The sequence below is a fragment of the Myiozetetes cayanensis genome, unplaced genomic scaffold, assembly GCF_022539395.1.
Source record: "Myiozetetes cayanensis isolate MyiCay16 unplaced genomic scaffold, myiCay2020 scf1, whole genome shotgun sequence".
Classification (NCBI taxonomy): domain Eukaryota; kingdom Metazoa; phylum Chordata; class Aves; order Passeriformes; family Tyrannidae; genus Myiozetetes; species Myiozetetes cayanensis.
Window position 1 is genome coordinate 30960647 of NW_026086604.1, and position 24815 is coordinate 30985461.

Sequence of the window (24815 nt, forward strand, 5' to 3'; positions counted from 1 at the left end):
ACAATACCTCTGAACACGTGCATAATAAGAAAGTAGTTTGCCTTGATAAGACATCACAATGAATGTCAAATTAATTTGCAGTATTAGTACACTCCTGAAATTACAGTTTTATTCATTCAGAGCCCTGGATATATTGCTGACAGTCCCTGTGTTTTAATTCTGCAGAAGTCATGACTAGAATTTGCAAGGAGAACAAAACTTGCTGATTATCCAAAAATCAATTTCATTGTTAGCTGCAGGGAAATACTGAAATGAAACTTTACTCACAGAAAGCAGAGGTAGTGGCATATTTATGCAGTGGTACCTGTTAAAATTTGTTTCTTCTTTATTAATTTTTGTGCCTGAGAATGAGGGCTCAGATATGAAAAACAGAAGCTACTCTTTTCTGTTATTATTTAACACTATGAAATTGATTTTCTTTCTGTATGTACTAAGATCTTTATTTATTTTGATTACTGGGAATCTTATTTTGTCCTCCCCAAGAAACATACTTGTGAAACTTGCTCCAAATTACAAACCAGGGTTTGCTTACATGCTCCTGATGAGCAGGGTGATCAGGCAAGCAAGAGTGGGTAATAATTAAAGCAGGAGTTGTATTGTTGCTGCTATAAGAAAATTGTTTTGGAGATGTAACTGTTTATACCAGAATGAAATTATTCAAGTCTAGATATCTTTTAATTTAGTGCCAAATATATAAGCCTCGTGGAAATCACAGTGAAGTGAGGGTGTTAACACTTCCATTTTTCTCTGTGCATGGAAAATGATGTCCTGGTAAATGACTTATTTTGGTTCAGCCGTGAATGAGAGCTGTGGGAACCGTGAGATCTTTCTACTGTGCCTTGGTGAACTGAGAAGTCTCTCTAGATTGTAGCTGTATCATCGCACATATTGCAAAGTATTGCAGAGTTTTGGGTTGCAGGCTTCGGTGCTAAGACAGTGCCAGATTCCATATGTGCTCTGTGTGTGTGTGGGTGTTCGTATGCATATGTATGAGGAGTCACTTGCTCAGGTGGTCAGCAGACTTGCCACTGGAAGATGAGTCACAGGTATAAGATGTTTCTCCCTGGTAAGGGACTGGAGAACTGAAAACTCAGTTCCTTTCCAAGTATGGTACAACTATGCTGGTTTCTTTATATATTTTAATGAAATCATTAAACCACAACTGGTAAGGAATTATAGTGGAAAAGGTGGTAAATATAGGTTGTTCCTTGAGTGGCTGAGCAAATGAATTCTACTTCTTTATGGACCTATGTTGTGTCATTGAATGCACTCGTGTTTAATAAGGTCAAAACATTTCCTGCTGTTGGGGGATTCACAATGGCTCTTTTAACTGTGGATTATGCAGAGTCTAATTGGAGTGAAATTCACTTTAAAATGTTTTCCATAATGAATGCACTAAATTGCAAAAATATCTTAAGAAGCTTTTTTAACTTCAAGATCATGGATATGCATAATGTACTGATACTTCACAGTTGACAGCTCATCTCTTGCCATCTAGTAGAACCAAACTGACCTGGGAAGAGATTTTGAAAAATGGAAAATTGCTATTTGAAAACTGCAACATAAGAGAGAAAATCATAAAAATAGATTTCTCCTGCAAAATACAATAATAGTTTCATTAGTAGTTTAATAACAGTGAATGATAAAATAACTCAACCTGAATGTTTTATAGTAGGAATACCTAAATGGTAATTTAGTAGAGATTAGCAATAAATTGTTCCTGTGCTGGTTTCCAGTGTGGGAAAGATGATAATCTATAGAGAACATGAGTATGAAGGGTGAGAAATAACAAAACAAATCATGCTTATTTATAATAACTTAAAAATGTATTCCTTCTGGTGCTGTATACTTTCTGCAAATAAAATGTACTTTATAGTTATAGTAGCTTGACATTATTAAATGCTTTTTAAGATACAATTTAATGCATTTGAAGGCACATTGGCGCTTAACAAATATTTTTGTCTCCCTGGTCTTGTGGCTGTGTTTTCATTAGAGAGGAAAATACACATCCAACATCCAACTTCGTCTTAGCTCACCTGTAGCTACTAGACTCAGATAAAATCCTCATTAAGCCAAAGTGTTTGTAGTTTTCAGCCAAGTTAGCCAACAGACCGGTAAACCCTTGAAGGAAGGTCAATAATCGAGATACTGATGTGTGCCCTATGGGTTTTCAGTGACAGTGTCTAAGTTTCCATTTTTTGTTCTAGTGCAGAACAAAAAATGTAAGTCAAAACTTTTGTGTTTCTTGCAAGATGCAGTTATGATTTTGATTAGTGTTTTCATTGTATACTGATGAAATGAAAATGACTTTACATGTTGCAGTTCTGGTATCATTTCAGTGTATGACTAAGGAGAAAATAGTGCTGAAATATTGAAAAGTGCCTGCTTACTTACATAATCTTCTTTGAGACATAAGAGTGGTCATGGGTTTCTGGAGACAAAAAATGGTCTAAACCAATTTTAGTCAACTTTTGATATAGCTTTTTTCTATACTCAATGAAACTTTGCATTCAGAGAGTCAGCAGAAACATGATTTAAGCCTATACTGTAAAATTAAGGTTTAACATTATATCCTATTTAGGTTTCGCGCTTGTAGCAAGCGTGGGTAGAGCCCTTTCAAATCTTCGTTCGCGAAGCCTAGCCATGATGATGATGATGATGATGATTTAGGTTATTTCCTTCCCTAATTTATATCTAGAAATGTTTGATTTTTTTTTTATCTGAATTGATTAGGGAAGAATACTTTTATGCTAACCTACTGCCATCTCAGTACTTTGTCAGTATGATCTCTATTGACCTGTTCTGTTCCTGTTCTGTTCTGTTCTATTCTTGATCTGCCAAGAATATTTCTTTCTTTAGGACCTAATCCCAACCACATATCACATTTGCAGGTTACCATAAAACAGTTTGCTTGCTTTCTAGCTGCACTTGTGTTCAGCCATAGGTCAGATTGAAACAATAAAATAGTGGAGATTTTCTGTATTTTATTTCCTTGCTAGCACTGAGTCAGTTCCTTTCTTAGGCCACTTAGGAGCTGGAATGAGATGGTGGGGTGCTACACATTTGTTTCAAACGTGCTCCCCAAGAAAGAAAAGAGGGAGAGGAGGAGATGGGAAAACACGAAGATAGCTAGAACAGAAAGATCTATGCTCAGGGCATGATTGGAGAGATTTTGAGCTTGGAGCTACAGTGGTGTATCTTGGTCCCTTGACTGACCAGACTCAGTGCTTTCTAGAAAATGCTCTCACTTTTTTTCTCCTATGTGACCTTTCTGGTTAGTCAAAATCTGGAGGATCAGGGGGCGTATATAAGGCCCAGGTTTGCTGCAGGATAGAACCACATGGCAGCTGGAATATAGATGCAGAAATGCAGTTTTGCAAGTACTTTTGGGTACCATCATCAGATATGTGGGCTGCAGGCTGCTTGGTTATAGAACAATATACAAACCCCCTAATACTTTCCTTAGAATGTAATTATTTGGATCAATGCCAAGAAGAATAGACAGGGAGAAGCAGTAGGAAGGATGTGGGCTTTGTTTTTAAGGAAAGAGGAGGTTGGGAATGTGTTTGAGGTAGAATAGGAAGATAGAACAAATTTAGATTTATGTTCAGTGCTGCACATTCATAGAGAGAACCCTTAGATTAAAAGCAGAAAGGGAAGAAGCTCTGCCATGCAGTGAATGGTGTATTAAGAGATGTACAGCACAGTGAGGTTGTGAAACTAAAGTGTGTCTCTGTGCTCTTGCATAAAAATTGTTATCAGCATGGTCACCAAAGGGATGAGTTTTGACTTCCATTTTTATTTCATTGTAATGCTCTTCAGATGTAGAAACTTAAAAAACAGCTTTCTAATTTGAAGCTGAGGGAATCATATTCCTTATTTTCTGAATGGTAGAGTTGCTCTGTTATAGGTGGATTTGATGCAAAACTTAGCCTGTAAAAAAAAAAAAAATCAGTTTTTTCCCTGACTCAAAGGAGTAAAATAACTGCCACTACAACTTAAATTTTCTCTTACAGTTTTTGGCCTATTTAAAAATCGGTCCACTTTAGGCAAGAAGGTGATGGGATCCAAGCTAGGTTGTTCCTTATTTGTTTACCCACTATGTCTGAATGTTAGGCTGAGGTACCTAGGTTTAACTGGCCAAAAAAGGACTACTAAATATTTTCTTGCTTCTGCTTTCCATCCTGCAGGTAATAATGTTTAGTCATCCTTGTAAAGCCGTTTGAGGTTTTGTATCTATGACAGTGCAAGTAATAATTAGCAGTAATTCTGAACAGAGAGGAAAAAAAGGCTTAGAAGCATTACATTTCTTTTTTTTTTTTTTTAAATGGAATCTGACTTTATTTGCATAGCCAAGTGATTTATTTCTGTACATACGGTCTGCCAGAGATCCTTTCATAATATTGTTAAATAATGAAATCTGAAGACACTATGGGTTATTGTTTTGGTATATATGCAATGTTCAATGTAAAGTGGTTTCATGACGAGAACTGAAATGAGACACAGATGATTCATTTACACATTTATTTACTATCCTGCTTGTTCTATCAGACTGAAATGGAGAACAATGCATTTATTTTACAGACATTTGACATAAATTAAACAGATATTTTGATGTTGAACAATTGTACAGACTACAACATGCATATTAATATGTAGATTGGTGCAGAAATATTTAGTTGATCAGCAAAATCTATTATGACAAAAATAATAATCACACTTCCTTTCTTATGAAGTTAAAATGCAGCTGATATGGAGACATTGATACGAATATCACTAAATGTGAGAAGTTATTAGTCTAGTGAAATCAAACGGTTAGTTGAAAAAATAAAGCTATTGCCAAAGTTTTATCTACAGAAATTAACTAAATCAAAATGTTTCTAACAAATACAATAATAATGAAAAAAGCATGTTTGATGCAATTACCATTGCAAAATGCCCTATTATTCCCCTGCCCCACCCCCAAATACAAACAACGCATGAAGCAAAAGCAGCATATTCTCCCACAAAATGTCTGGGGCATTTTGTAAAGGCAGATGAATGAGATTAGACAACACTTATCACATATGCTTTTATCTCCTAGTGACAGTACTTTTAAAGAAAGATATGTTATTAACATAGCAATTTATGATGAAATGTTGCTAAATCTGTAAAACTGAACAATAGTGAAGACACTACTATCGCCCCAAGAGAACTTGAAAAAATACTGTTGTGCTTTTTTTGTTTGCAGCATTCAGAGCATTCACAGAGGAATACAAAGTAAAGTCCATTAAACTCAATAAAACTAATAATAGTCATGCTACCGTATCTATGAAACTAACACAGTAATAACGTATAAACATGAATTAATCACATTTTTAGTTGATATTTACAGTGATCTTAAAGCAATAGGCTATGTATTCAATGTTCAGATTCTTTGTACACTAATCCCTCCATGTTTCATCTTATCAGCATGGCTCCTTTGACTTTTGAAAGAGTTATAAGGTAAAACTCTTCAGAACTCTGAAAATTTAGAGGTATAAAGCCAGAACTCTGCATCCTAGCAGAAGTACCCATGATTGTCCCCAAAAGTGTTTTTTGTTGTGTTGTTTTTTTTTTTTTTTTTCATTTTGTAGCATGTTAGAAACTGTTCCTTTTGCCTAATGCTATAATATATTGCTCCATCCTTCAGTTTTATACAGGCAGAATTCCCATTGGCATTCTGCTTAAGGACTTCAAGAACAGGCATAAGTGTTTTGTATTCTGAACCTCCGCTGAGAGATGCTATCTGAGCAAAACTTAGAGCAAAAATATCACTATAAAACTTATGTCCTTCACCTTGAAATCATTAAAAACGGTAAGATAAGGAATAGGCTTTTTGTTTCGTGCATTACCTTTTACAAGGTATGTCCTAGACATCAGAGCAACTCAGCACACAATCAAAACCCTACTAGTTCCTCAATTTAAATAAACTTCAACCGTGATCCAAATGGAAAGATATCTAGACATGGTAGATAGGCACAAAATACTCAAGCTGGGCTTCTGATCCTCCATCACTGCACGGCCATTTGCTTTTATTCATACCATATAAAGAAAGAATTACTGTTAAGTGAAATAGGGCTACTTGCAGTCAGTTTAATCATTCCACTGATTCTGGAGTAAGTCAGTCTAGTGCTGTCTGTACTGTCTTCATCAGATGTTACACCAGCTTTAGACTAAACTGACTGTAGAACTATGCAGTATGTAAGAGTCTGGTCCAAACTACAAACTGCAACTATCCAAAGTTATCAAGAACTTATTGTTTAAATGATTCCACCTGGGCTAAGCTGGGGAACACACTGGGGACAATTTCATCTTTGGCTATACATTGCTCTTTTTATGCAATACTACTGATGACAATGACAAAATCTGCTTGAGTAAGGGATTTAGCCAAGACTACATGGACTGGAGATAGTAACCATGGGTGAGACAGTCTATGTCTACATTAGCAAGTAGTACAATACAAGCAGATTTGTTGAGGATAACGGTTTGTGTTGACAATTTATACTACATGTATTGGGGTACAGTTTTGGTCTAGCTCTCATCTGGTGCCAGGGCCTGAATGCTTCATCCTGGTTGCAACACAGCAGGTGCCCTCATGGAAGAAGTTTCCTGTTTCAGCTTCATCTAAAAGTAATCCAGTTTACATGGTCTAGGATTGCTCTGTGATGTGAATCAAAGCACAAAAAGCAGGGATAGCTGAGAGATTCATGCCAGGAGAGCTCTCCTGATTTCCACTAAGATACCAGTGTAAATATAACCATAGAATTCCAGGTTTAGAAATGTATATTACCCCTGCTGATTTTGAATACGTATTTAAATACTTATTTGAGTTTAAAAATTACCCTAACGAAATAAATTACACAGACTGCTCTTAAATTCAGGTTTTATATTAATCACAGGACTACAGTCCATGTCTAAGGTAATGACAGGTCACCATTCTGTTTTGCTGATAGGTTTAATTAGAATAATCTTATCTTCTTTTGGATTAAATGTTAGCTAATACCATGTTCTTTAGCTACTTTTAAGTAAAAAGAGCGCTAATATTTGTCTGCTACTTCCTTGTTCCACAATGGCATTCATCTGGATCTGTGTTAGGTTTCATAAAAGATAATTAAATAGTAATCAATAACAATGTAGGACTATAAGGTACCACTGCTGTTTTGGAAGAAATCTCCATTGTCCTAACAGGTAATACTTCCTAAATATCATAGCACAACATTTTCAAAAAATATTTCTTAAAGCTGCCACAAAATAAATACAAAGACAAGTACATTACCTTGCCTGCAGATGTCCCCTGGTGTATGATCACTGAACAAAACATCACCATGATGCAAACAATTTTGTCTCTCATTTTTGCCTGCCAGTCACCTAACCTTTCTGTGCAAAGGAAACTGATAGAGGACCTGCTAAGGGTTTGGCTCCCAGAACACCTGATCTGTTTTAGAAAGCATTTCAGCTGGAGCTTAAACTGACTACAGCTAAGAAATAAAAACAGACTGGACGAGAGACAAATATTCACGCTGAGACCAATGGCTGTCTTAATAGCATTTTCCAGTCAGTTGCTTTCACAAAAGTTCTTCCAAGAACACTGAGACATCTTGCATGGAGCTTGGGGACACTGTGGCAGACACTGGAGGATTCAGAGCACTTTAAAACTAGAAAACGTGAAGCTGTGAGATGGTATGGCTGGAAAAATAACAAGAAGAAGGGACACTCAGCTCTTCTTCCTTGGTTCAAATGCAACAGAGTCCATCTTATTTGCACCAGACTACCAAAACACTTTCCTGACAAGACATACGTATCATCTTGTTGGGTGCACTGCCTTCTGACTGCTCCCAAGAAGAAGTGTTTGGATGGCAATGGGAAGAGATCCAAAGATCAACAAAGATAGCAACACATAGTATCTTCTTTTTCAGGAAAGTCTGAAAAATTATTACAGATCAGATATTCATGTGGCAGGTGAGTGGGTAATAGCATCACTGTAGTAGAGACCTGTCGTTCTAGTAAAAAAATTAAGATGGAGTTGGACTGGAATTCAATCTTTTGCTACTGACATTCTTCCTCATTGAGTGAATAAGGACTATTGTATATATGATTTATTATATCTCTTTTTTTACACAGTTTACTAAAACATGCCTTGTTTACTTACAGTTTTCTTCCCTTCTTCCTCCCTTTGCTGTGTTTGCATTTCTTGCTCAATCTGTGCTGGCTACTTTGGAAAAAAAAGGCATATTGCATTTTTTTGCTTTTAAAATATTTTTGCATGATCAAAATATTAAGATTTATTTTCTATCCAAGTGATTCAAAAGCTGTTTCATTGAAAAAGCCAGTCAGGCAAGCCCTGGATATTTTTACCAATCTGAATGTATTTGCAATAGGGCTTCAAAAAGACAAGTGGTTTTGTACTGGACTGTGGTTTAGAGATGAGGTTGAAGGAGTTAATTAAATAATTTGAAGGTAAACCTTGAAGGAAACAGCAGCTCAGTCAACACGTAGGGGAAGAGGTCTGCTTTTAAAAGAACTAGTTTTCCAAGGAATACAAATATGTTGCCAGGTGTTACCTGTTAGGAAATGACTCCAGAATCCAACTGTCAATTTGATTTATGAATGTTATAGGTAAAAATACAACTGTCTGTACAGACTTTGGGTTATGTAATAGTGTGCTAAACAGCTCTTCAAGTCAGTTGCTCTAGTATTAGATCAGATATCACCTCTCTAAAATGAATAATGTTTGAATTTTGAGACCAATTGTGAAGTGAGGACACAGTGCATTAGATTGCTGCATTAGCACAGATGCTCCTATCTTCTATACAATGTAGCATTAAAAGGCCTTTTGTGTTTTCATTTAAAAAAGTGTATTTCATATAAATTCTGTAGTGCAAAAACTTCCTACACCATGTTACATTCTTTACATAACATTGTATGCTTTCCCTGTAAACAGCTTTCCTGTAGGAACTTCCTTTGCAGTTTGTGCGACATATTATTGCCCCCATCCCACCCAGACTTTAATTAACGTGACTGTTAGTCAAAAACTGTTCTAATTACTCTGTGAACATCTTTTCAATATGTGCATTTGGTTTCATCATTGAAAAGGAATTAAAACTTTGATTCAGGATTCTGCAGTTCATAAAAAAATATAAAAAATAGATTAATTGCAAAGCTATCTCCCTGAACATTCTTCATTTTCCAGTGATACGAGGAGTCAGACCCCTTTCAGGTGCACAGGGGAGTCACTTCTTCCTAAGACTCCTTAAGCTGTTTTGAAATCGCACAGCTGGGATTGGAGACTGACTCCATAGCTCCAACACATTCTCCCCTTACTGTGGTGAATGGGTAATAAGTCTGAAATGGCTTCAAAGTTTTAGAAAACCAGAAAAATATACTTGTGTAATTTTACAGAATTTGCTGCATATCAATTCACGATGAAAGAAATGTTCCTGGATTGCACTTCTTAACACCTGCTGTACTGGATTGAAATCTAGATCCAGTCCTGCAACTGTTCAAGTAGATGTTTTAATTAGGAATTATGCATGAGCTAGGTATCCAGAAGTGGGATCCCGTATATGCAGTCAAGACTGGAAAAAACACGTCTAAACCTGTGCTTCTCAAAATAGTATTCAGCATAGTCAAAAGTATATAATGAAATTATACCAAAAGTACTTCTAAATCTCAATAATTTTGCTTCCAAGATTTTAAAAAAAGAAAATACATCATCTGTTTATAAAGTGAATTGCATTTCTTTTGCTTTCAAAATAAATGTGCTTCTATGAAAACATTTAAAATACAGTGGCCAATAAGGGCCTGGTCTTTCATCTGATTTATATAGTTAAAGCTCCTGTTGATTTCCATCAAGAGGGAGAGAGTCTTGCCATCCTCATTTATATTTCAGTCTCTTTTTCCACCAGACTCCCATTGTTTTGAGGGGAAATTCATCTGCACAAGGACTGAGGCCTTAATTTTACCACTTTTGAATTTGTAGTGACTTTAATAGGGCAGAATAAGCTTTGCATAAAGTTTAACTGAGAAGAGCTTAAGGAATCAAATCTGTTCCTGCAATATGATCCCTATGGCTGGACTCCTCCCTTTTCATCAAGTGGCACAGGTCTGAGGGGGCTTTTCCAAAGTGTAAGGGTCACCTGGGTGAAGAAGCACACAGACCTCAATCTGGTCAGAACACCATCATTGTCTTGAAAGAGAATTTTCTGTGGATCCAGGGCATGGAACCAGGTCCCATTTGGTCTTAATTTAGACTTCGATAGTTCACTAGGATGAAAAGGCAGATCGAACAGGCCCACGTGATTTCATAAAACTGCACATAGAAAATACAAACCAACACTTCAGGCATATAAAAATTGACTGGCATTTGGTTTCAGTCACCGAAATATCCAGGAACTGAAAAATAAATATAGAATAATGACTATAAAATATCAAGAACTAAATTTGGGGACAGTGAGACACAACATCATTGAAAAACGTTACACAGAATGCCATATAAATACACACAACTGAATGCAGCAACAAGTTGCAATGAACTGCAACTAAAGAAAAAAAATTATTTTGAGAATTAATGACCAGACACTATTTGAAAAAAACCCCATTATGTTCCCAGTTATTCAAATGACTGAAGAGATGCTTCAATATTATCTTTTTACAGACCTTAGAAAACTTATGGAAATATAGAAGACTTTTTTTTTTTTTTTTAACCAAATGATAGTGCTCTGCTCATTGTTAGGCCCAGTCACCAGGATCCTGATTTTGGGGCTCTTCAAACTTACCTCTTTTCCATGGGGTCTGTGGCATCAGCCCAGCCATTTCAAGCAAAGGGCAATGTTGCAAGAAAAAGGATTGCTCCTTTACATTAAATGCATTAGATGCCTGGTTGTTACTTATTTGACAGAAAATGATAGATGAGTAAAAATTAACCTAGATCCACTATGGTAAGTGGAAGCAAAAAGTGTTAATTCAAAGGAAAAAAAGGGAATGTGGAAAATATTTTTTAATACCCAATTATATTCCAAGAGATTGAAAACTTTTGTATGTATCTGTATAGCCATTTGGCACTATTTATTGCCACAGAAATAACTATGGTGTTTAAATTTTAAAATGGAACTTTTTCTTCAGTTATGAAATGTTGGCAGTTTTCTATAAAAATATCAAATGCTTCACGTTCTGGTCATTAAATCTTTGCTTTTCCTCACAGGATCATTAATTAAACTGACAAATGCAATAACAGAAGTTATTCAAATAAAAAAAACTATCATGATTTACAGCACAGAAAAACTAAAAACACTGTAGTCATTAATTAACAGATATACTCATGAGCTTTTTAACAGAAAGCAAGATATGTGAGATGCTTTAAGTAGAAGTTGCAATTTTGCAACATAAGTCTGTACAAAACCTCCAGGCAGCATGCTGTGAAGGAAGTACCTGTGTCCCAGGAAACGCTTTTTCCATAAATCCTTGTTAACCGTAGCTGTCCCCCCAACCCCCAACTATTTACAAATATATGCATTTTGCAAGCTCAAAGCACCTTGTTTCACATCTTTATGAATGCATGCATTGACATTTCATCCTTTCGTGTGCAAATTCTAAAATTCATGTAACCAAGAAAAAAAAAGTTAAAAGAGTTCAAAACCTGTCTACAATCATAAGTGAAAGGATCAAAAATGTCAGATGTAGCAGAACACTGGCTCCTAACAGAGCTCTCTTTATTTTATTCACTGTTCTTGAGTCATTTTTTCCCTGTTTTTTTTTTTCAGTTTGTTACAAAAAGCAGTCTTTTTTTTTTTTTAATTAAACAGTATTTAAACTAAACAACTCTTCATGCCATGCAAAAATAACATTTTATGCACTTTTGTTGAGGCTTTCCATGTTTTAGTTCATAGGCATTACTAACAGTGTTTTAAGAAAAGGTATTTTTATTGCTTCTGTAACTAGTCACATGCTAGTTTCGCGTGTGGGACAATAACCAGTTTCTCCTGGACTTGAATGAATTTCTGGGGCAAATAAATGGTTTTCCATTTTGTGACCTTCTTGGTTACTGTCTGGCTTTACCTCACCCACAGCATGGTAAATGTCTTGAGTACAGTTGTGGCTCATGCTTTTGGGTGAAGAGCTGACTTGTGGCTCCTCTGTTAAATTGTTGCCATCACTCCGTTTATCCCCACAGCAATTTGTCTTGATATCCTTTTGTTTTTCATGTTTCATACCACGTAACTCCATAAACTCTTCTTCTTCTGCAGTGTCTATTTCAGTGAAGCTCCTTCTCTCTTTTGAAGGGAAAGTGAAAATCTTATGCTTGGGAAAGAGAGGGGATGATCTTTTAACAGGTCCCTGACAAAGTGCAGGTGCGTCAGCACCAAGTACAGGCCGTTCACCTTGTGGGGAATTTTCTTCTAGAAGAATGGTGCTGATGTGCTGGGGGGTGGTCTGTGTGAAGTCTGCTCCTGCTGTCACTGGCAGTGGCCTTGCGGTGCTCGGTGGAGTTTGTGGAGCACCACCTCTATTGTCTTTAAAATTAACTTTAAGGGACCTAGATTTTAATGGGTTGCTACCTTTCAGGGAACTTTTGGGACTTTCCATGGAAGAGTCAAAATGCAAATGACCATGTAAAACAGTTTGGGACCCACTGCCATCACTGATAACAGCTCTGTTGATTGGATTATAGTCAAAGGTGATGTCGGTTGGAGAAAATCCTCTGTCTTTTGCAAATGGTATAAACTGAGAACTTCTTGCTCTTTGGTTTTCTTCCAGGTTAACAGCATCAGCTGGAAATCTCATTTGCAGGTGAGAGCCAGGAAACAGAGAGAGGGGAGACCTCTCTGTTTCTGTGAAGTCAGTTGCACAACTGGCAAAACTGTCGATACTGGATGTGCTTCTCATGTCCGTTACGATGTCCGTAGGTCCAGCTGGTAACGGATCTCTCTGACCTGAAACTTCTTCCATTTCTATTTCTTCTTCATACATGGGTGGCTTTGCTGACTGGTCTTGGTAACCAGCATTAAGATTAGGCTGAGACTGAGTTTTAGTAATTTCATTATACAGCATCTCCAGTTTTTGGGCACTGAGGTGCTGAGGGCTGGAGGATGCTGCAGCATTGTTTAATTGCTCGTGGGAGTCTTGTTGACTAACTTCTTGGTACTTGTTCTCATAAGACTTGTTTGAGCTTGTTTCAGACATTGTCCTTCTGGCCCATTTCCACCGGCTTGGGGATAGGTGGTTGTCATCAGATGTCTCCTTTGGATTGACTGCTTCTCCAAGCTTACCTGAATCTACTGCTACATCTATCATTTCCATACTGCGAGCAAAGGCATCTTTAAGATTCATGGAGACAATACTGCCATTTCTTTTAGCTCGCTCAAGTGCTTCTCTCCTCTTAATTGCCTTCTCCTGTCTTTTCTGCTCCTTATAAAACTCTGAGAAATTGTTCACAATAATTGGTATGGGCAGAGCTATGACCAGCACTCCAGCGATGCAGCAAAGTCCACCAACTATTTTACCTAATAAGGTCTTAGGATAAATGTCACCATATCCTACAGTAGTCATAGTGATTGTTGCCCACCAGAATGATGCAGGAATACTTGTAAATTTTGTAGCATCCTCATCCTTTTCAGCAAAGAATACAAGACTTGAAAATATCATTATTCCCATGGCTAAAAATAATATCAACAAGCCCAATTCATTGTAACTCCGCCTGAGTGTAAAACCTAAAGACTGAAGGCCTGTTGAATGTCTGGCAAGCTTAAGAATCCTTAGGATCCTCATAATACGAAATATCTGAACCACACGTCTGACGTTTTGGAACTGCAGGACACTTTTATTGGACTCCGTGAGGAAAATGGTGACATAGTATGGCAAGATAGCCAGTAAGTCAATGACATTTAATGGGCCTTTGAAGAACTTCCACTTATTTGGTGAGGACAGAAAACGCAAAAGGTACTCCATGGTAAACCAAGCGATACACACAGCTTCAACGTGTGCTAGCTGAGGGTTGTCATTTGGCTGCCCAAATTCATCTATTTCTTGCAGCTCTGGCAGTGTGTTAAGAGACAAAGCAATGGTGGACAGTACGATGAACAGAATGGATACAATGGCCAAAATCTGTAAAACAAAATAAACAATATTTTGGTTAGATTGATAGAAACGCACTTGTCAGGGCTTGTTTAAATCCTTTCAGATGTGCATGTGTCAAATAAACACAGAATGGTGGAAACCGCTTTGGCTGCTACATTTATTTTTTTTTTTTTTTATTGTTTTGAATTTTGCACAGAGAGAAAACATTGGAATCATCTTAAACATGGTCAAAACCTGATTGGCTTTACTGCCTGCAGTAAATCAATTCATTTCAGAAAACAAGCTGTGACTGGTCTTACCAATTTAGAATTACAGTAGGAGATGTTCTTTATTATTACAAGTTACCAAGTGAGTATATAGTTCCTGCTAATGTGCTGAACATTATTAATTTCCTGCATTAATTGTAATTACGTAAAACTTTACACAGTGCAGAGGTTGATTGAGAATGACTGTGTATAAGCTGTTAATTTAGTACTACATAGTGCACACTTTTCTAGACAAGCATAAATTTATGGACTCAAAGTCAAGAAGAATAAATGAGATCAGTGTTCAGGAGACTAGTCCTGTCTAATTGTCATGTCTTAAAAAATGTCAGACGCTACAAGAATTGAAGGCATTGGCCCTGAATTAGGTTGAGAGCAAGATGTTAAGATGAAAGTAATATGAAGGAGAACTTAGTTTCTCATCATTATTAAAATGTGTAAGTATGCAAATGCTTCCTAGAAATGAAGTTTTGATTTGTCTAAGGATATAGGTTTTCTGATATAGTTTGTTACTTATTTTCATAGAATCACAGAAACATTAAGGTCAGAAAGTATTGCCAAGATCATCAAGTCCAACCTTTGACCAAACACCACCACGCCAACTTAACCATAGAGCTAACTGCCATGCCAGTCATTTCTTGAACGCATCAAAGGACGGTGATTCCCTAGGCAGCCTGTTCCAATGCCTGACAATTTCTTCTTTCATTGAAGAAATTCTTCCCAAACCTCCCCTGGCACAGCTTGAGGCCATTTTCTCTTGTCCTGTCACTGGTTTGCCTGGGAAAAGAGGCCACCCTCCACCTTGCTGCAACCTCCTTTTAGGTAATTGTAGAGAGTGATGAGGTCTCCCCTGAGTCTCCTTTATTCCAGGTTGAACAACTCCAGCTCCCTCTGCCACTCCTCATAGAACTTGTGCTTCAGACCTTTATCAGTTCTGTTGCCCTTCTCTGGACATGCTCCAGCACCTCAACATCCTTCTTGTAGTGAGAAGCCCAGAATAGGACAAGGCACTTGAGATGTGGCCTCACCAGTGCTGAGTACAGGGGGACAATCACTGCCCTCATCCTTCTGGACACACTATTTCTGATCTAAGCCAGGATACCACTGGCCTTTTGACCACCTGGGCACACTGCTGGCTTGTGCTCAGCTGGCTGATGAGCAGCACTCCCACATTCTTTTCCACTTGGCCACTTTCCAGCCACTCTTCCTCAAGCCTGTAGCACTACATGGGATTCTGCCAAAGTGCAGGACCTGGCACTTGGCCTTGTTGAACCTCATACAGTTGGCTTCAACCCATCAATCCAGCCTGTCCAGATCCCTCTGCAGAGCCTTCCTACCCTTCGGCAGATCAACACTCCCATCCAACATAGTGTAGACTGAAAACTTACTCAGGGAGCACTCAATCCTACGCCCAGATCATTGATGAAGATATTAAACAGGACTGGCCCCAGTACTGAGCCTTGGGAAATCCCACTAGTGACTGGATACCAGCTGGATGTAGCATTGTTTACCACCACTCCCCAGTCCTGGATATCCAGCCAGTTCTTAACCCAACAAAGAGTACATCTGTCCAAGCCATGGGCTACCATCTTCTCCAAGAGAATGCTGTGCGAGACAGTATCGAAGGCTTTATTGAAGTCCAGCTAGTCAACATCCACAGCTTTTCCTTCATTCACTAGGTGGGTCACCTGGTCATAAAAGGAGATCAGGTTGGTCAAGCAGGACTTGCCTTCCCTAAACCTCTACTGTCTGGGCCTGATCCCCTGGTTATCCTGTATGTGCCGTGCGATCACACTCAAGATAATCTGTTCCATAACCTTCCTGGCACTGAGGTCAGGCTCACAGGCCTGTAGTTCCCTGGATCATCTTTCTGACCCTCTTTTAAATGGGTGTCACACTGGATAACCTCCAGCCATCTGTGACCTCTCCTGTTAACCAGGACTGATCATAAAAGCTGGAGAGTGGCTTGGCAGGTTCTTCTGACAGTTCTCTCAGTATCCTCAGGTGCATTCCATCCGACCCCATAGACCTGTGAGTGTCTTAGCAGGTCACTAACAGATTCGTACTGGATTGCAGAGGGTCTATTCTGCTCCCTGTCGCTGTCTACCAGCTCAGGGGGCCAGATGCCCTGAGGATAAATGGTCTTTCTATTGAAGACTGAGGCAAAGAAGGTATTAAGTACATCAACCTTTTCCTCATCCATGGGTGACAATGTTCCCTCCAGCATCCAATAAAGGACAGAGATTTTCCATATCCCTCTTTTTGTTGTTGATGTATTTATAAAAACACTTTTCATTATCTTTCACAGCAGTGGCCAGATTGAGTTCTAGCTGAGCCTTCTCCTTTCTAATTTTCTTTCTACATGGCCTAATGACATCCTTGTACTCTTTCTGACTTGCTTGCTTCTTTCTTCCAAAGGTGATATACTCTCTTTTTTTCCTGAACTCCTATGAAAGCTCCCTGTTCAGCCAGGGTGGTCTTCTTCCCTGTCAGCTTGTCTTTTGGTACATAGGAAGGGCTTGCTCCTATGCCTTTAAGATTTCCTTCTAAAAGTATGTCCAGCCTTCCTGGACCCTACTGTTATTAAGAATGTTTCTGAACTCTCTGAACCAGTGTTCTGAAGAGGCCAAATTCTGCCCTCTGGAAGTTCAAGGCAGAGGTTTTGTTGACCCCTTTCCTTACTTTAAAGCTCAGTTTAAGCTCGTTCATAAAAATATTTACTCTCATTTCTCAGAAATGGTACTGTTAAATCCACTTGGTGATATTCCAAGAACACACTAAGTCTGACAAAATTGCTGGAACACTCAAGAAGACTGAAATGCAGCTAAGCAGAACGCAAGTGTGAAGGGTGTATGCAGAGGTACTGGTCACAGTGGTGATAGTGGCTACAGAAATGGAAAGGCTGCCCTACTGTAGCTTTTAGAAAAATATCAGTAAACTTGTTTTATCTATGGGTTACTAAGGAAAATTCAGCTCTTTAAGCACAAACTGAAATTGGTCATGGTGTTTGGGTCTGTACTTGGCATCATCTTGTACATCACATATAGCCCGTTTAAAAAGCATCCTTAGGCTAATCTATCCTATTTAGGAGGGCTATACTTCCTTCTAAAATTTCTGCTACTCACACCAGCAAAAGAAGCCAATCTTAGTAAAGAATGAGGGCAATAACACTGCATACCTGGGCAGGGCTAATTACTGAAATTTGTGGTGTCCTGCAGCTATGACAGACAAAAGGAAACACTATAAAAGAGCAATAACTACCTTTCATACTGTGAAAGGTGCCTGTATCAGATTTCACTGGAATAAAACTACAAGCTTAAATAAGCTATACTAGCTTATCCACTTCACTGAAATCACTGTGAAATAGCTAATGCAGGCTTGAATTCTCTAAAATACTCAATAACATAATTATATTTTCAGAATTCAAAGTACAAATGAACAAGACAGAGGTCTGAATTGTTGAGCTTGCAGTTTCTGTCAAGCTGATGGAGCCTCATTGGGGCCAGCATCAGAATGTAAATAACAGCATTGGCAAAAGCTGTATAATACCAGGACCCAATTACTTGACATGCATTGTTCATTACAAAAAGAAAGCTGTAAGAATGTATCTGCCCAATTGTCATCAAACTGATTTTAATTAGGAAACACTGGCATTTCGGTCTGTCGTGAGGAATTTACTTTATGCCTAAATGTTCACCAGCATAAAAAACATTCTAGAAAAGAGGTGAGTCAGTGAATGTGACATCGCTAAAACTACATGCATTTTATAGATCTTGAACACAAAACTTTCCTGTTCAGAGTTGCCACCCAGGGTGTTTTATTGAAAACAACCATCTATCTGTTTGTTCCAGCCATTCATTCATATCCTCATAACACAAAAGCATGAAGTCTGCCAGCTACTTTAATTAAAAAAATAGCACTATATTTCAGTCTAGTAAGCCTGGAATTTTTAGTGTTTTATCCGTTTCATCTATAAGCATGAGTCTGTTCTTGGTGAAAAAAAATTACAGCAAAATAGAGTAGTTTGGGTTCTTCTAATGTAAGAATCTAAACCTTTTATTTGTCTGAGACACTGTTGTGTAATTAAAGTTATGCATCATTCCACATAGAATATGTTTTAATTATTGCAATTGATTAGATTTCACAACACATTAGGCATAAAAATGCCAAGGGAACACTAGGAAGAGCCAGAAAAACTATGAGGAAAAGAAGAAGAAAAAAAGGAACTCCCTATTCCGAGTCTACATAAAGAAGACTTTGCAGATAGTACTGTGTGGGTCAATTACCACAGAAGAGATGTATCTTACATTAACAGAAGCACAGAGTTTATAAGACAGACCTGTACAAATCTGCTAGGCTGGCTATGATGATATAGAAGAGTAAAACACCACTGCTGACTGAATCTTTCCCAGGAAAATTTCCTGTTTTCTAGGCATGCTTCTGGAACTGTATTCTGGACTGAAATAACTGGAAACTTTGCATCCTCCAGGTAATTAAACTATGATCACAGTTCTTGACATACTATTTTTAACCTGTATTTCAGAATATAAACAATACTCTGTTAAATGACAGATTTTGGCAGCTTATGTCATTTAGCCATGGTACTACAAAAGCACATAAAATTCCAGCTCTTAATAAACTTTAAAGATATTTCCTTATAAATAGCAAAATGTTTCTAAAAACATGGATTAAGCATTAAGATTTAAATTCCTTTCTTATGGGCTGGATATGAGGTATTTGAATCTGCTGATGATGCAATGAATAGTCAAATATTCCTTAAATTAATGACGCAGTCTTAACAGGGTCCTCCAGATGCTGTTTTTTCTGATTTCTAGGGGGCAAGGACTGGTATCAATCTCCCAAAAATGTAGTAGTTTCCCAGTATTAAACTGCCACTAAAAAGTGGCTTTTGTCCTGTGCACCCATCTCATTGCTCATTATTGCCAGCAGTATGAGGAATTCTGCATAAAATGGGCATACAATACAATGAGGCAGAAAATAAATGTGCAATGGAATAGCCTTCAAATTGCTCCTTGCTGTTCTGCAACAACTGCTATATATGAAATGATATGATATGTGAAAAGGCTTCTGACACAACTGATATGACAGTGTTATTGTTATATACAGCAGAGAAAGAGTATGTATTAGGTTCACATTGAAATATAGCTGCTCAGGGAAAGTTTAGTTGAGTCCTACCTAAGAGCCAGTACAGTAAAACTGATTAATATAGGTTTCAATCCAGAATCAGGTAAGACTGTATTAGGAATGGTGTTTCTTTAGTCTTTTTGTTCCAAGGTCAGATCTAGGGTAGGATCTAGACCATTTAAATAACAGACAGCAATACAGTCTCATTACTTTTCAAAGTTTTAGCCCCCATAGGCACTGAAATTCATCTGGCTGTTACAAATTCTCCTCTTTCTGCATTTAAATGTATGATATTGTCTTCAAATAAAGTTATCTGGCAGTATCTTTAGCTTTCCCTTTATAAAATCTCAGACAAAATTGTAATTGTTCAGCTTTTCAAAGATTTCTGGAGCGCTGTATCAGCTTTCTTGGGCACTTAGCTATACATTTTCAGAAGCATCTGCTCTTGGGAAAGAGTTGTCTTGATCTAGATTTGGGCAGATAGATAGCTGGAGCTGGTCTAGGTTCTTCAGATCAATCTGAGAGCTACCAAGTGCTGTAGCCTGAAGGCTGTGCTGTATCTTGCATGAAGGTGTCCTTAGCTTGTAGCACAGAGCTCCCAGCATCAGCCAGACAATCCACTGACTCACAGCCACACTGGCAAGAGCAGAAGGTCAGACCATGGAGGTTTTCATTTCTCCGAGGGAGTAAGCCCATGAAAGTGGAAGACATATTGGTAGGCTGGATGAGAAGTTCATAGAAATCCGTTTACATCAGCAGCATCCTTTCCTGTCAGGTGCCTTCAGATTGTGATACTGAGTTTGCAACTGAATGGAACAAAAAGTTTTGCTCAGTAGAAACTCTGTTTTGTAGGAAACATCTGCCTAAATTTGTGCGCGTTCTGTTCTTGACATCTGAGACTATTCAAATGAGATGCTCATTGGAGCAGCAAAGACAATGCTACAAATTGAGCTGCCTTCCAACTATAAGTATTAGCAAACAAGGAATTTCATGATTAGTCAGGACATCAGTCTGTAGATATTTAGGAGAAGAGGCCATTTTAATTTCCTTCAGTGATGCAAAGGAGAAGCACATATTTACATTTGTATAAACTGGATAAGTACAAAGATATTTTACCAGCTAATAATAGCACTTATCAGTACAGCACCATGGCTCTGCCTTCAGCAGCTGACACTGATGTTCCTTACTAGACATCTACAGAACAAGGTCATGACACAGCATCTCTGTGCCTTGTCTCTTCATGGTCTCCCATCATTCTGTCCCTGGGACTTCCCAATTACAAGCATTACCTCTTGCTTCTGACCCACAATTCTACAGAGCTTTGCAGAGAGGACTGTACCCAGCTCACACCTGCAATTCTGCACTCAAAACATCTGCTTATGTGTCAGAGATCACATCATGAACAGTCTGACAGACTTAGAAATCTTACTTTGAATCTAAGGTTTCAACAGACTACACTGGAAAAGTTCAATAAAAAGACATTTTGCTACTGATAACAGGGTATTGCCCTTGCTGGCTCATACTAATTTTTAACACAAGGTACTTGGCCAGGAGACATGAAAAAGAAGACAAATAGGGACAAACCCTACTTGGATTTGCTCCAAACTGGAACACAATGGAGTTATGGCAAGCCTTAAGTATGACAATTCTAGTAAACCTTAATAGTCCTGCTCCACCAAAATTTATCTAAGAATAGATGTATATGATTGCAAATGCTCCTTGTCTTAAGCCATGGAAAAGTTAATTTCCAGTTACTAAACTTAGACCTAGGTAACAATTTAAAATTATGCTGAAACTATTACTCAGAAATAAATAAGACATTAGTCTCCAGTTGAGTCAGATACTCTGACCTCTGCCTCTGCTTTGTCATTATTAGAGCTGAGTCAGCACTTGCAAGAGTGAAGACAGAATTTCATGACACAGTAAGAAAGAAGTTTATATCATTCTGTCACAAAGTCTCAAAACAGACATCCTTTGTAGTTATCTTACAGAGCCTGCAAGTACTCATTACAAGTGGAGAACTCTCACTGTCTGTGCACACCTGCCCTTTCAGAGTGCAACTTTCATCTCCTTATCTTTCTTGGAATAACCTCTGATTGCAGACTCCTGGCACAGGTCTAATAGCTCCACATACAGTAGAGTGTTTAATTTTTGAAAAATAAGAGAGGGGAAAACCAGAAAAACATAAATTTAGTTCATCTTACGGCTCTATCAGAGTTGCCCTTTCAGGAACATATCTGATAATGGCTCTGACAGAATGTCTAATCACTGAACCTCTCTGCTACTCTTGATTTCCTTCCTTGATGACGTTATTTAGAATTCTGACCTTTCATTTTCCATGTTTTCCTAGATCATTATTATTAATATCTTTAAGGACTCAATTTGAACATTCTTCACTGCTCTTTCAGGGGTATTCATTAAGCCTGACATTAACCTCCATATATGAAAGTTAAGCTCTTCGTGTTGTATTTATCTGGTGCCTAAGCAATACAGTCTTTTCTTTTTGTCTCTTTGCATTGCCATGATTGTCACTTTATAAGCTTAGTTTGGAAGCTCATTTAGGAGGTTTTTACTGAAGATTTCACGACTAGTTCCATATCATATCTCAAACACTCCTGTCATATCTTTAGATACGAGAATTGTCTACAAGTTCATCAGTAGATGAGCAGCCACTGCTCTGTCTTCAGTTCAGCTTGACAGACCATTTGCCTTGAATCTAGTGAATTCAAGTACTTCTAGATGTTTCTTTACAGCTCCATGAAGTTCAGTGGTGACTTTATCTAAGGAGTGGCATATGTCCAGGGATGTATTGTCCTAACAAGATCACCTGGACTGGGAGCCAACATGTGCAGTAAAGCTGTGGGCAGGTAATCAAAGGGGAAAAGCCTTTGTTTTTGTAATGTGGTGTCCTTCAGGTTTATGCTTGAGAGGCTCAAGGCAGGTGGTAGTTTGCTGCCTACCAATTGCAGTATGCATGAGAGACAAATGATGATAACATCAGCATGATCATAATGATGGTAATTCTAGTGGGAGGGGATTAAGAGGTAGTTAAAGTTGAGATTTTGCCACTAGGTCACTCAAACTTCTCCAAGCACAGATATATTCAAGCAAGTTATTTTAAAACAGGCTGTGGTAGGTTTACCCAACCTGAGAAACTGCTGCTGTCTTGGCACAACCTTCAATTCAGAAGTTCAGTCATAAAGCCTTTCTGTGTGGATGATATTCTCCCCATTTGAGAGCTATGCATGAACTTCATTTTCTTCACAAAGCCTTTCCGTATCTGTCCCTCTTCCACTTTGTGCTGACCTTCCCATTCCACAGACTAATATTTGCCTTAGAAGACCTAGAATCTCAGGAGGGATAGATCTGCCTAGGAAAGGATCCTTTATTCTTTGAGATCAGTGAGTATACGTCTTGTTTAAGTTAACAGTAATAAAATGCATCTCTCCTGAATTTGTTACAGGTAAATTACTGGCTTTGTATTTATGCTATTAGGATAACAGTAATGGAATACAATCCCTCCTGCATTCTGTGGCAGGCAAACTGCATTTACTTAATGACTTGATTATTGCTTTAGGGAAGGATGACCTTGGGGTTTGTACCACCTAGAATTTCAGCATAAGAATTTAATAAAATTTGGGTTTGAGAATTGGATTATGGCTGAATATGGAGGTGGTTTGGTATAAGGCAGTCCTCAGTAGGTGATACGGAAAATGAGAACTCTGGGAATCGCCTGAGTCTGTGAATCTGAACACAGGAACTATTAAAGTCTCTTAGAACACCAATGGCACATTAGCTACATAGTAGAAAACTAAGTACAACACTGCAAAAATTTGCAGGATGTATTTACTAAATATTGTGACCAAAAAGTGGTCTTTGGAGACCAGAGAAATTGCCCTACCAACAAGTAATAGGTAATGGACTGGAAGTGTGACTATTAGCTTGATTTTTAACATAGCCCTAAAGAAACCTGCTGTAATTATTTATGGGCAAAAGTTGAGGATAATACTGGGGGCATCTGTTAGATTGGTGAAGGGAGACCTTAAGTAGTCACAGATGAAGACAGTCTTCACAGTTTGGGAGGAGGCATAAGTATTCAATTCAGCATCAGTGGAGACAACCCTGAATACTGAATTAGTGCAAAGCTAATGGGCATTACTTTGTTTCTTTTTTAACACATTAAACCCCCTATCAAGTCAGCGATAATATTTTTCGTTGTTGTTGCTGAACAGCAAAAGGGTATCTCAGCTGGAGACATGAAATCAATTATTTCATGATAAATAGCAAACTGTCCCCTAGGACTTAATGTAGAAGAAATGGCTGATTCAGTGATGTAATGTAAGTGAATGTGAATTGCTTTATTTTTTTCACTAGGAATTGAATAAGCCCATGAATGTCTGCCATGTAATTGACAGAAGTGGAGCTAGTACCTGCTTGAAATTATAGTGTGACTAGTTTAATCAATTAAATATTTGAATGTATCTTACAGTGAAAATAAGAAGTATATCGAACTAGTGCTTTCTTTGCTCTATAACAATGGGATAGTTTTAAATCTCCCTTACAGAGAACACAAAAAATTAACTTCAAGAGTAATGTTAAAGGCTTCATTTATATACAGCTTATTGACAACCCAAAGATTATTTTAAAATGGAACAATTTGCCCATGTATGTAAGAAAGTCAGCTATATTTATCAAAATTTAATGTCTTTCATTAAGTTCTTGCTTGTCCTCATTCAGAAGTTTTCTAAACTTTTGGCACGTTTCTTACATTTAGGTTGTGTTTTGTACTAGCTATATAATTTTTGGGTAGTGAAAGCTGAGTATGAATGTACTAGAATCTTCAAAATTTACACTGAAGCCACGACAAGGAGCTTGCAGTTTCCTTTGCATAGCAGACCACACGCAAGATCTGTTCTGCGCTACTCGCACGCACGAAAACATTGGCTTCATTACAGGAATTCCGTTTTCAAAAACAAAACAAAACAAACAAAAAACCCCAAACAAAACAAACACAAACAAACAAACAAAAACCTCAAAACAACAACAACACAACCAAAAAAACCCACCCACGACAAAACAGCCCAGCCCCTAAGCCAAAGCGGGGAGGTCGTCCCCAGCAGGGAGCGGGACTGGGAGCGGGGCGATGGGACCCGGCGCGGCGGGAGCTGTCCCCCGGGGCGGTGCTGAACACGGGCCCAAAGCAGAGCGCTATTGACATTCACTGTAAACCCCTTTTATTCTGCCCCCTTAAATATATGAAAGTATGGAAAATACACAGTCTGTAAAGATAAATCTGGAAAAATAAAGGCAGCT

The 24815-nt window shown here is 38.0% G+C and overlaps 1 protein-coding gene across 2 annotated transcripts in view; it reads right to left on the bottom strand.

Moving 5' to 3' along the window:
* Nucleotides 1-4510: 4510 nt before the first annotated feature.
* KCNB2 (potassium voltage-gated channel subfamily B member 2) overlaps nt 4511-24815 on the bottom strand; it is a 196325-nt gene continuing 176020 nt past the window's right edge. For both annotated transcript variants that reach the window (XM_050317935.1, XM_050317939.1), the window contains exon 3: nt 4511-14121. In XM_050317935.1, coding sequence (XP_050173892.1) covers nt 11959-14121 — 2163 coding nt within the window. In that variant the 3' untranslated portion in view covers nt 4511-11958. The remainder of the gene's footprint in view (nt 14122-24815) is intronic.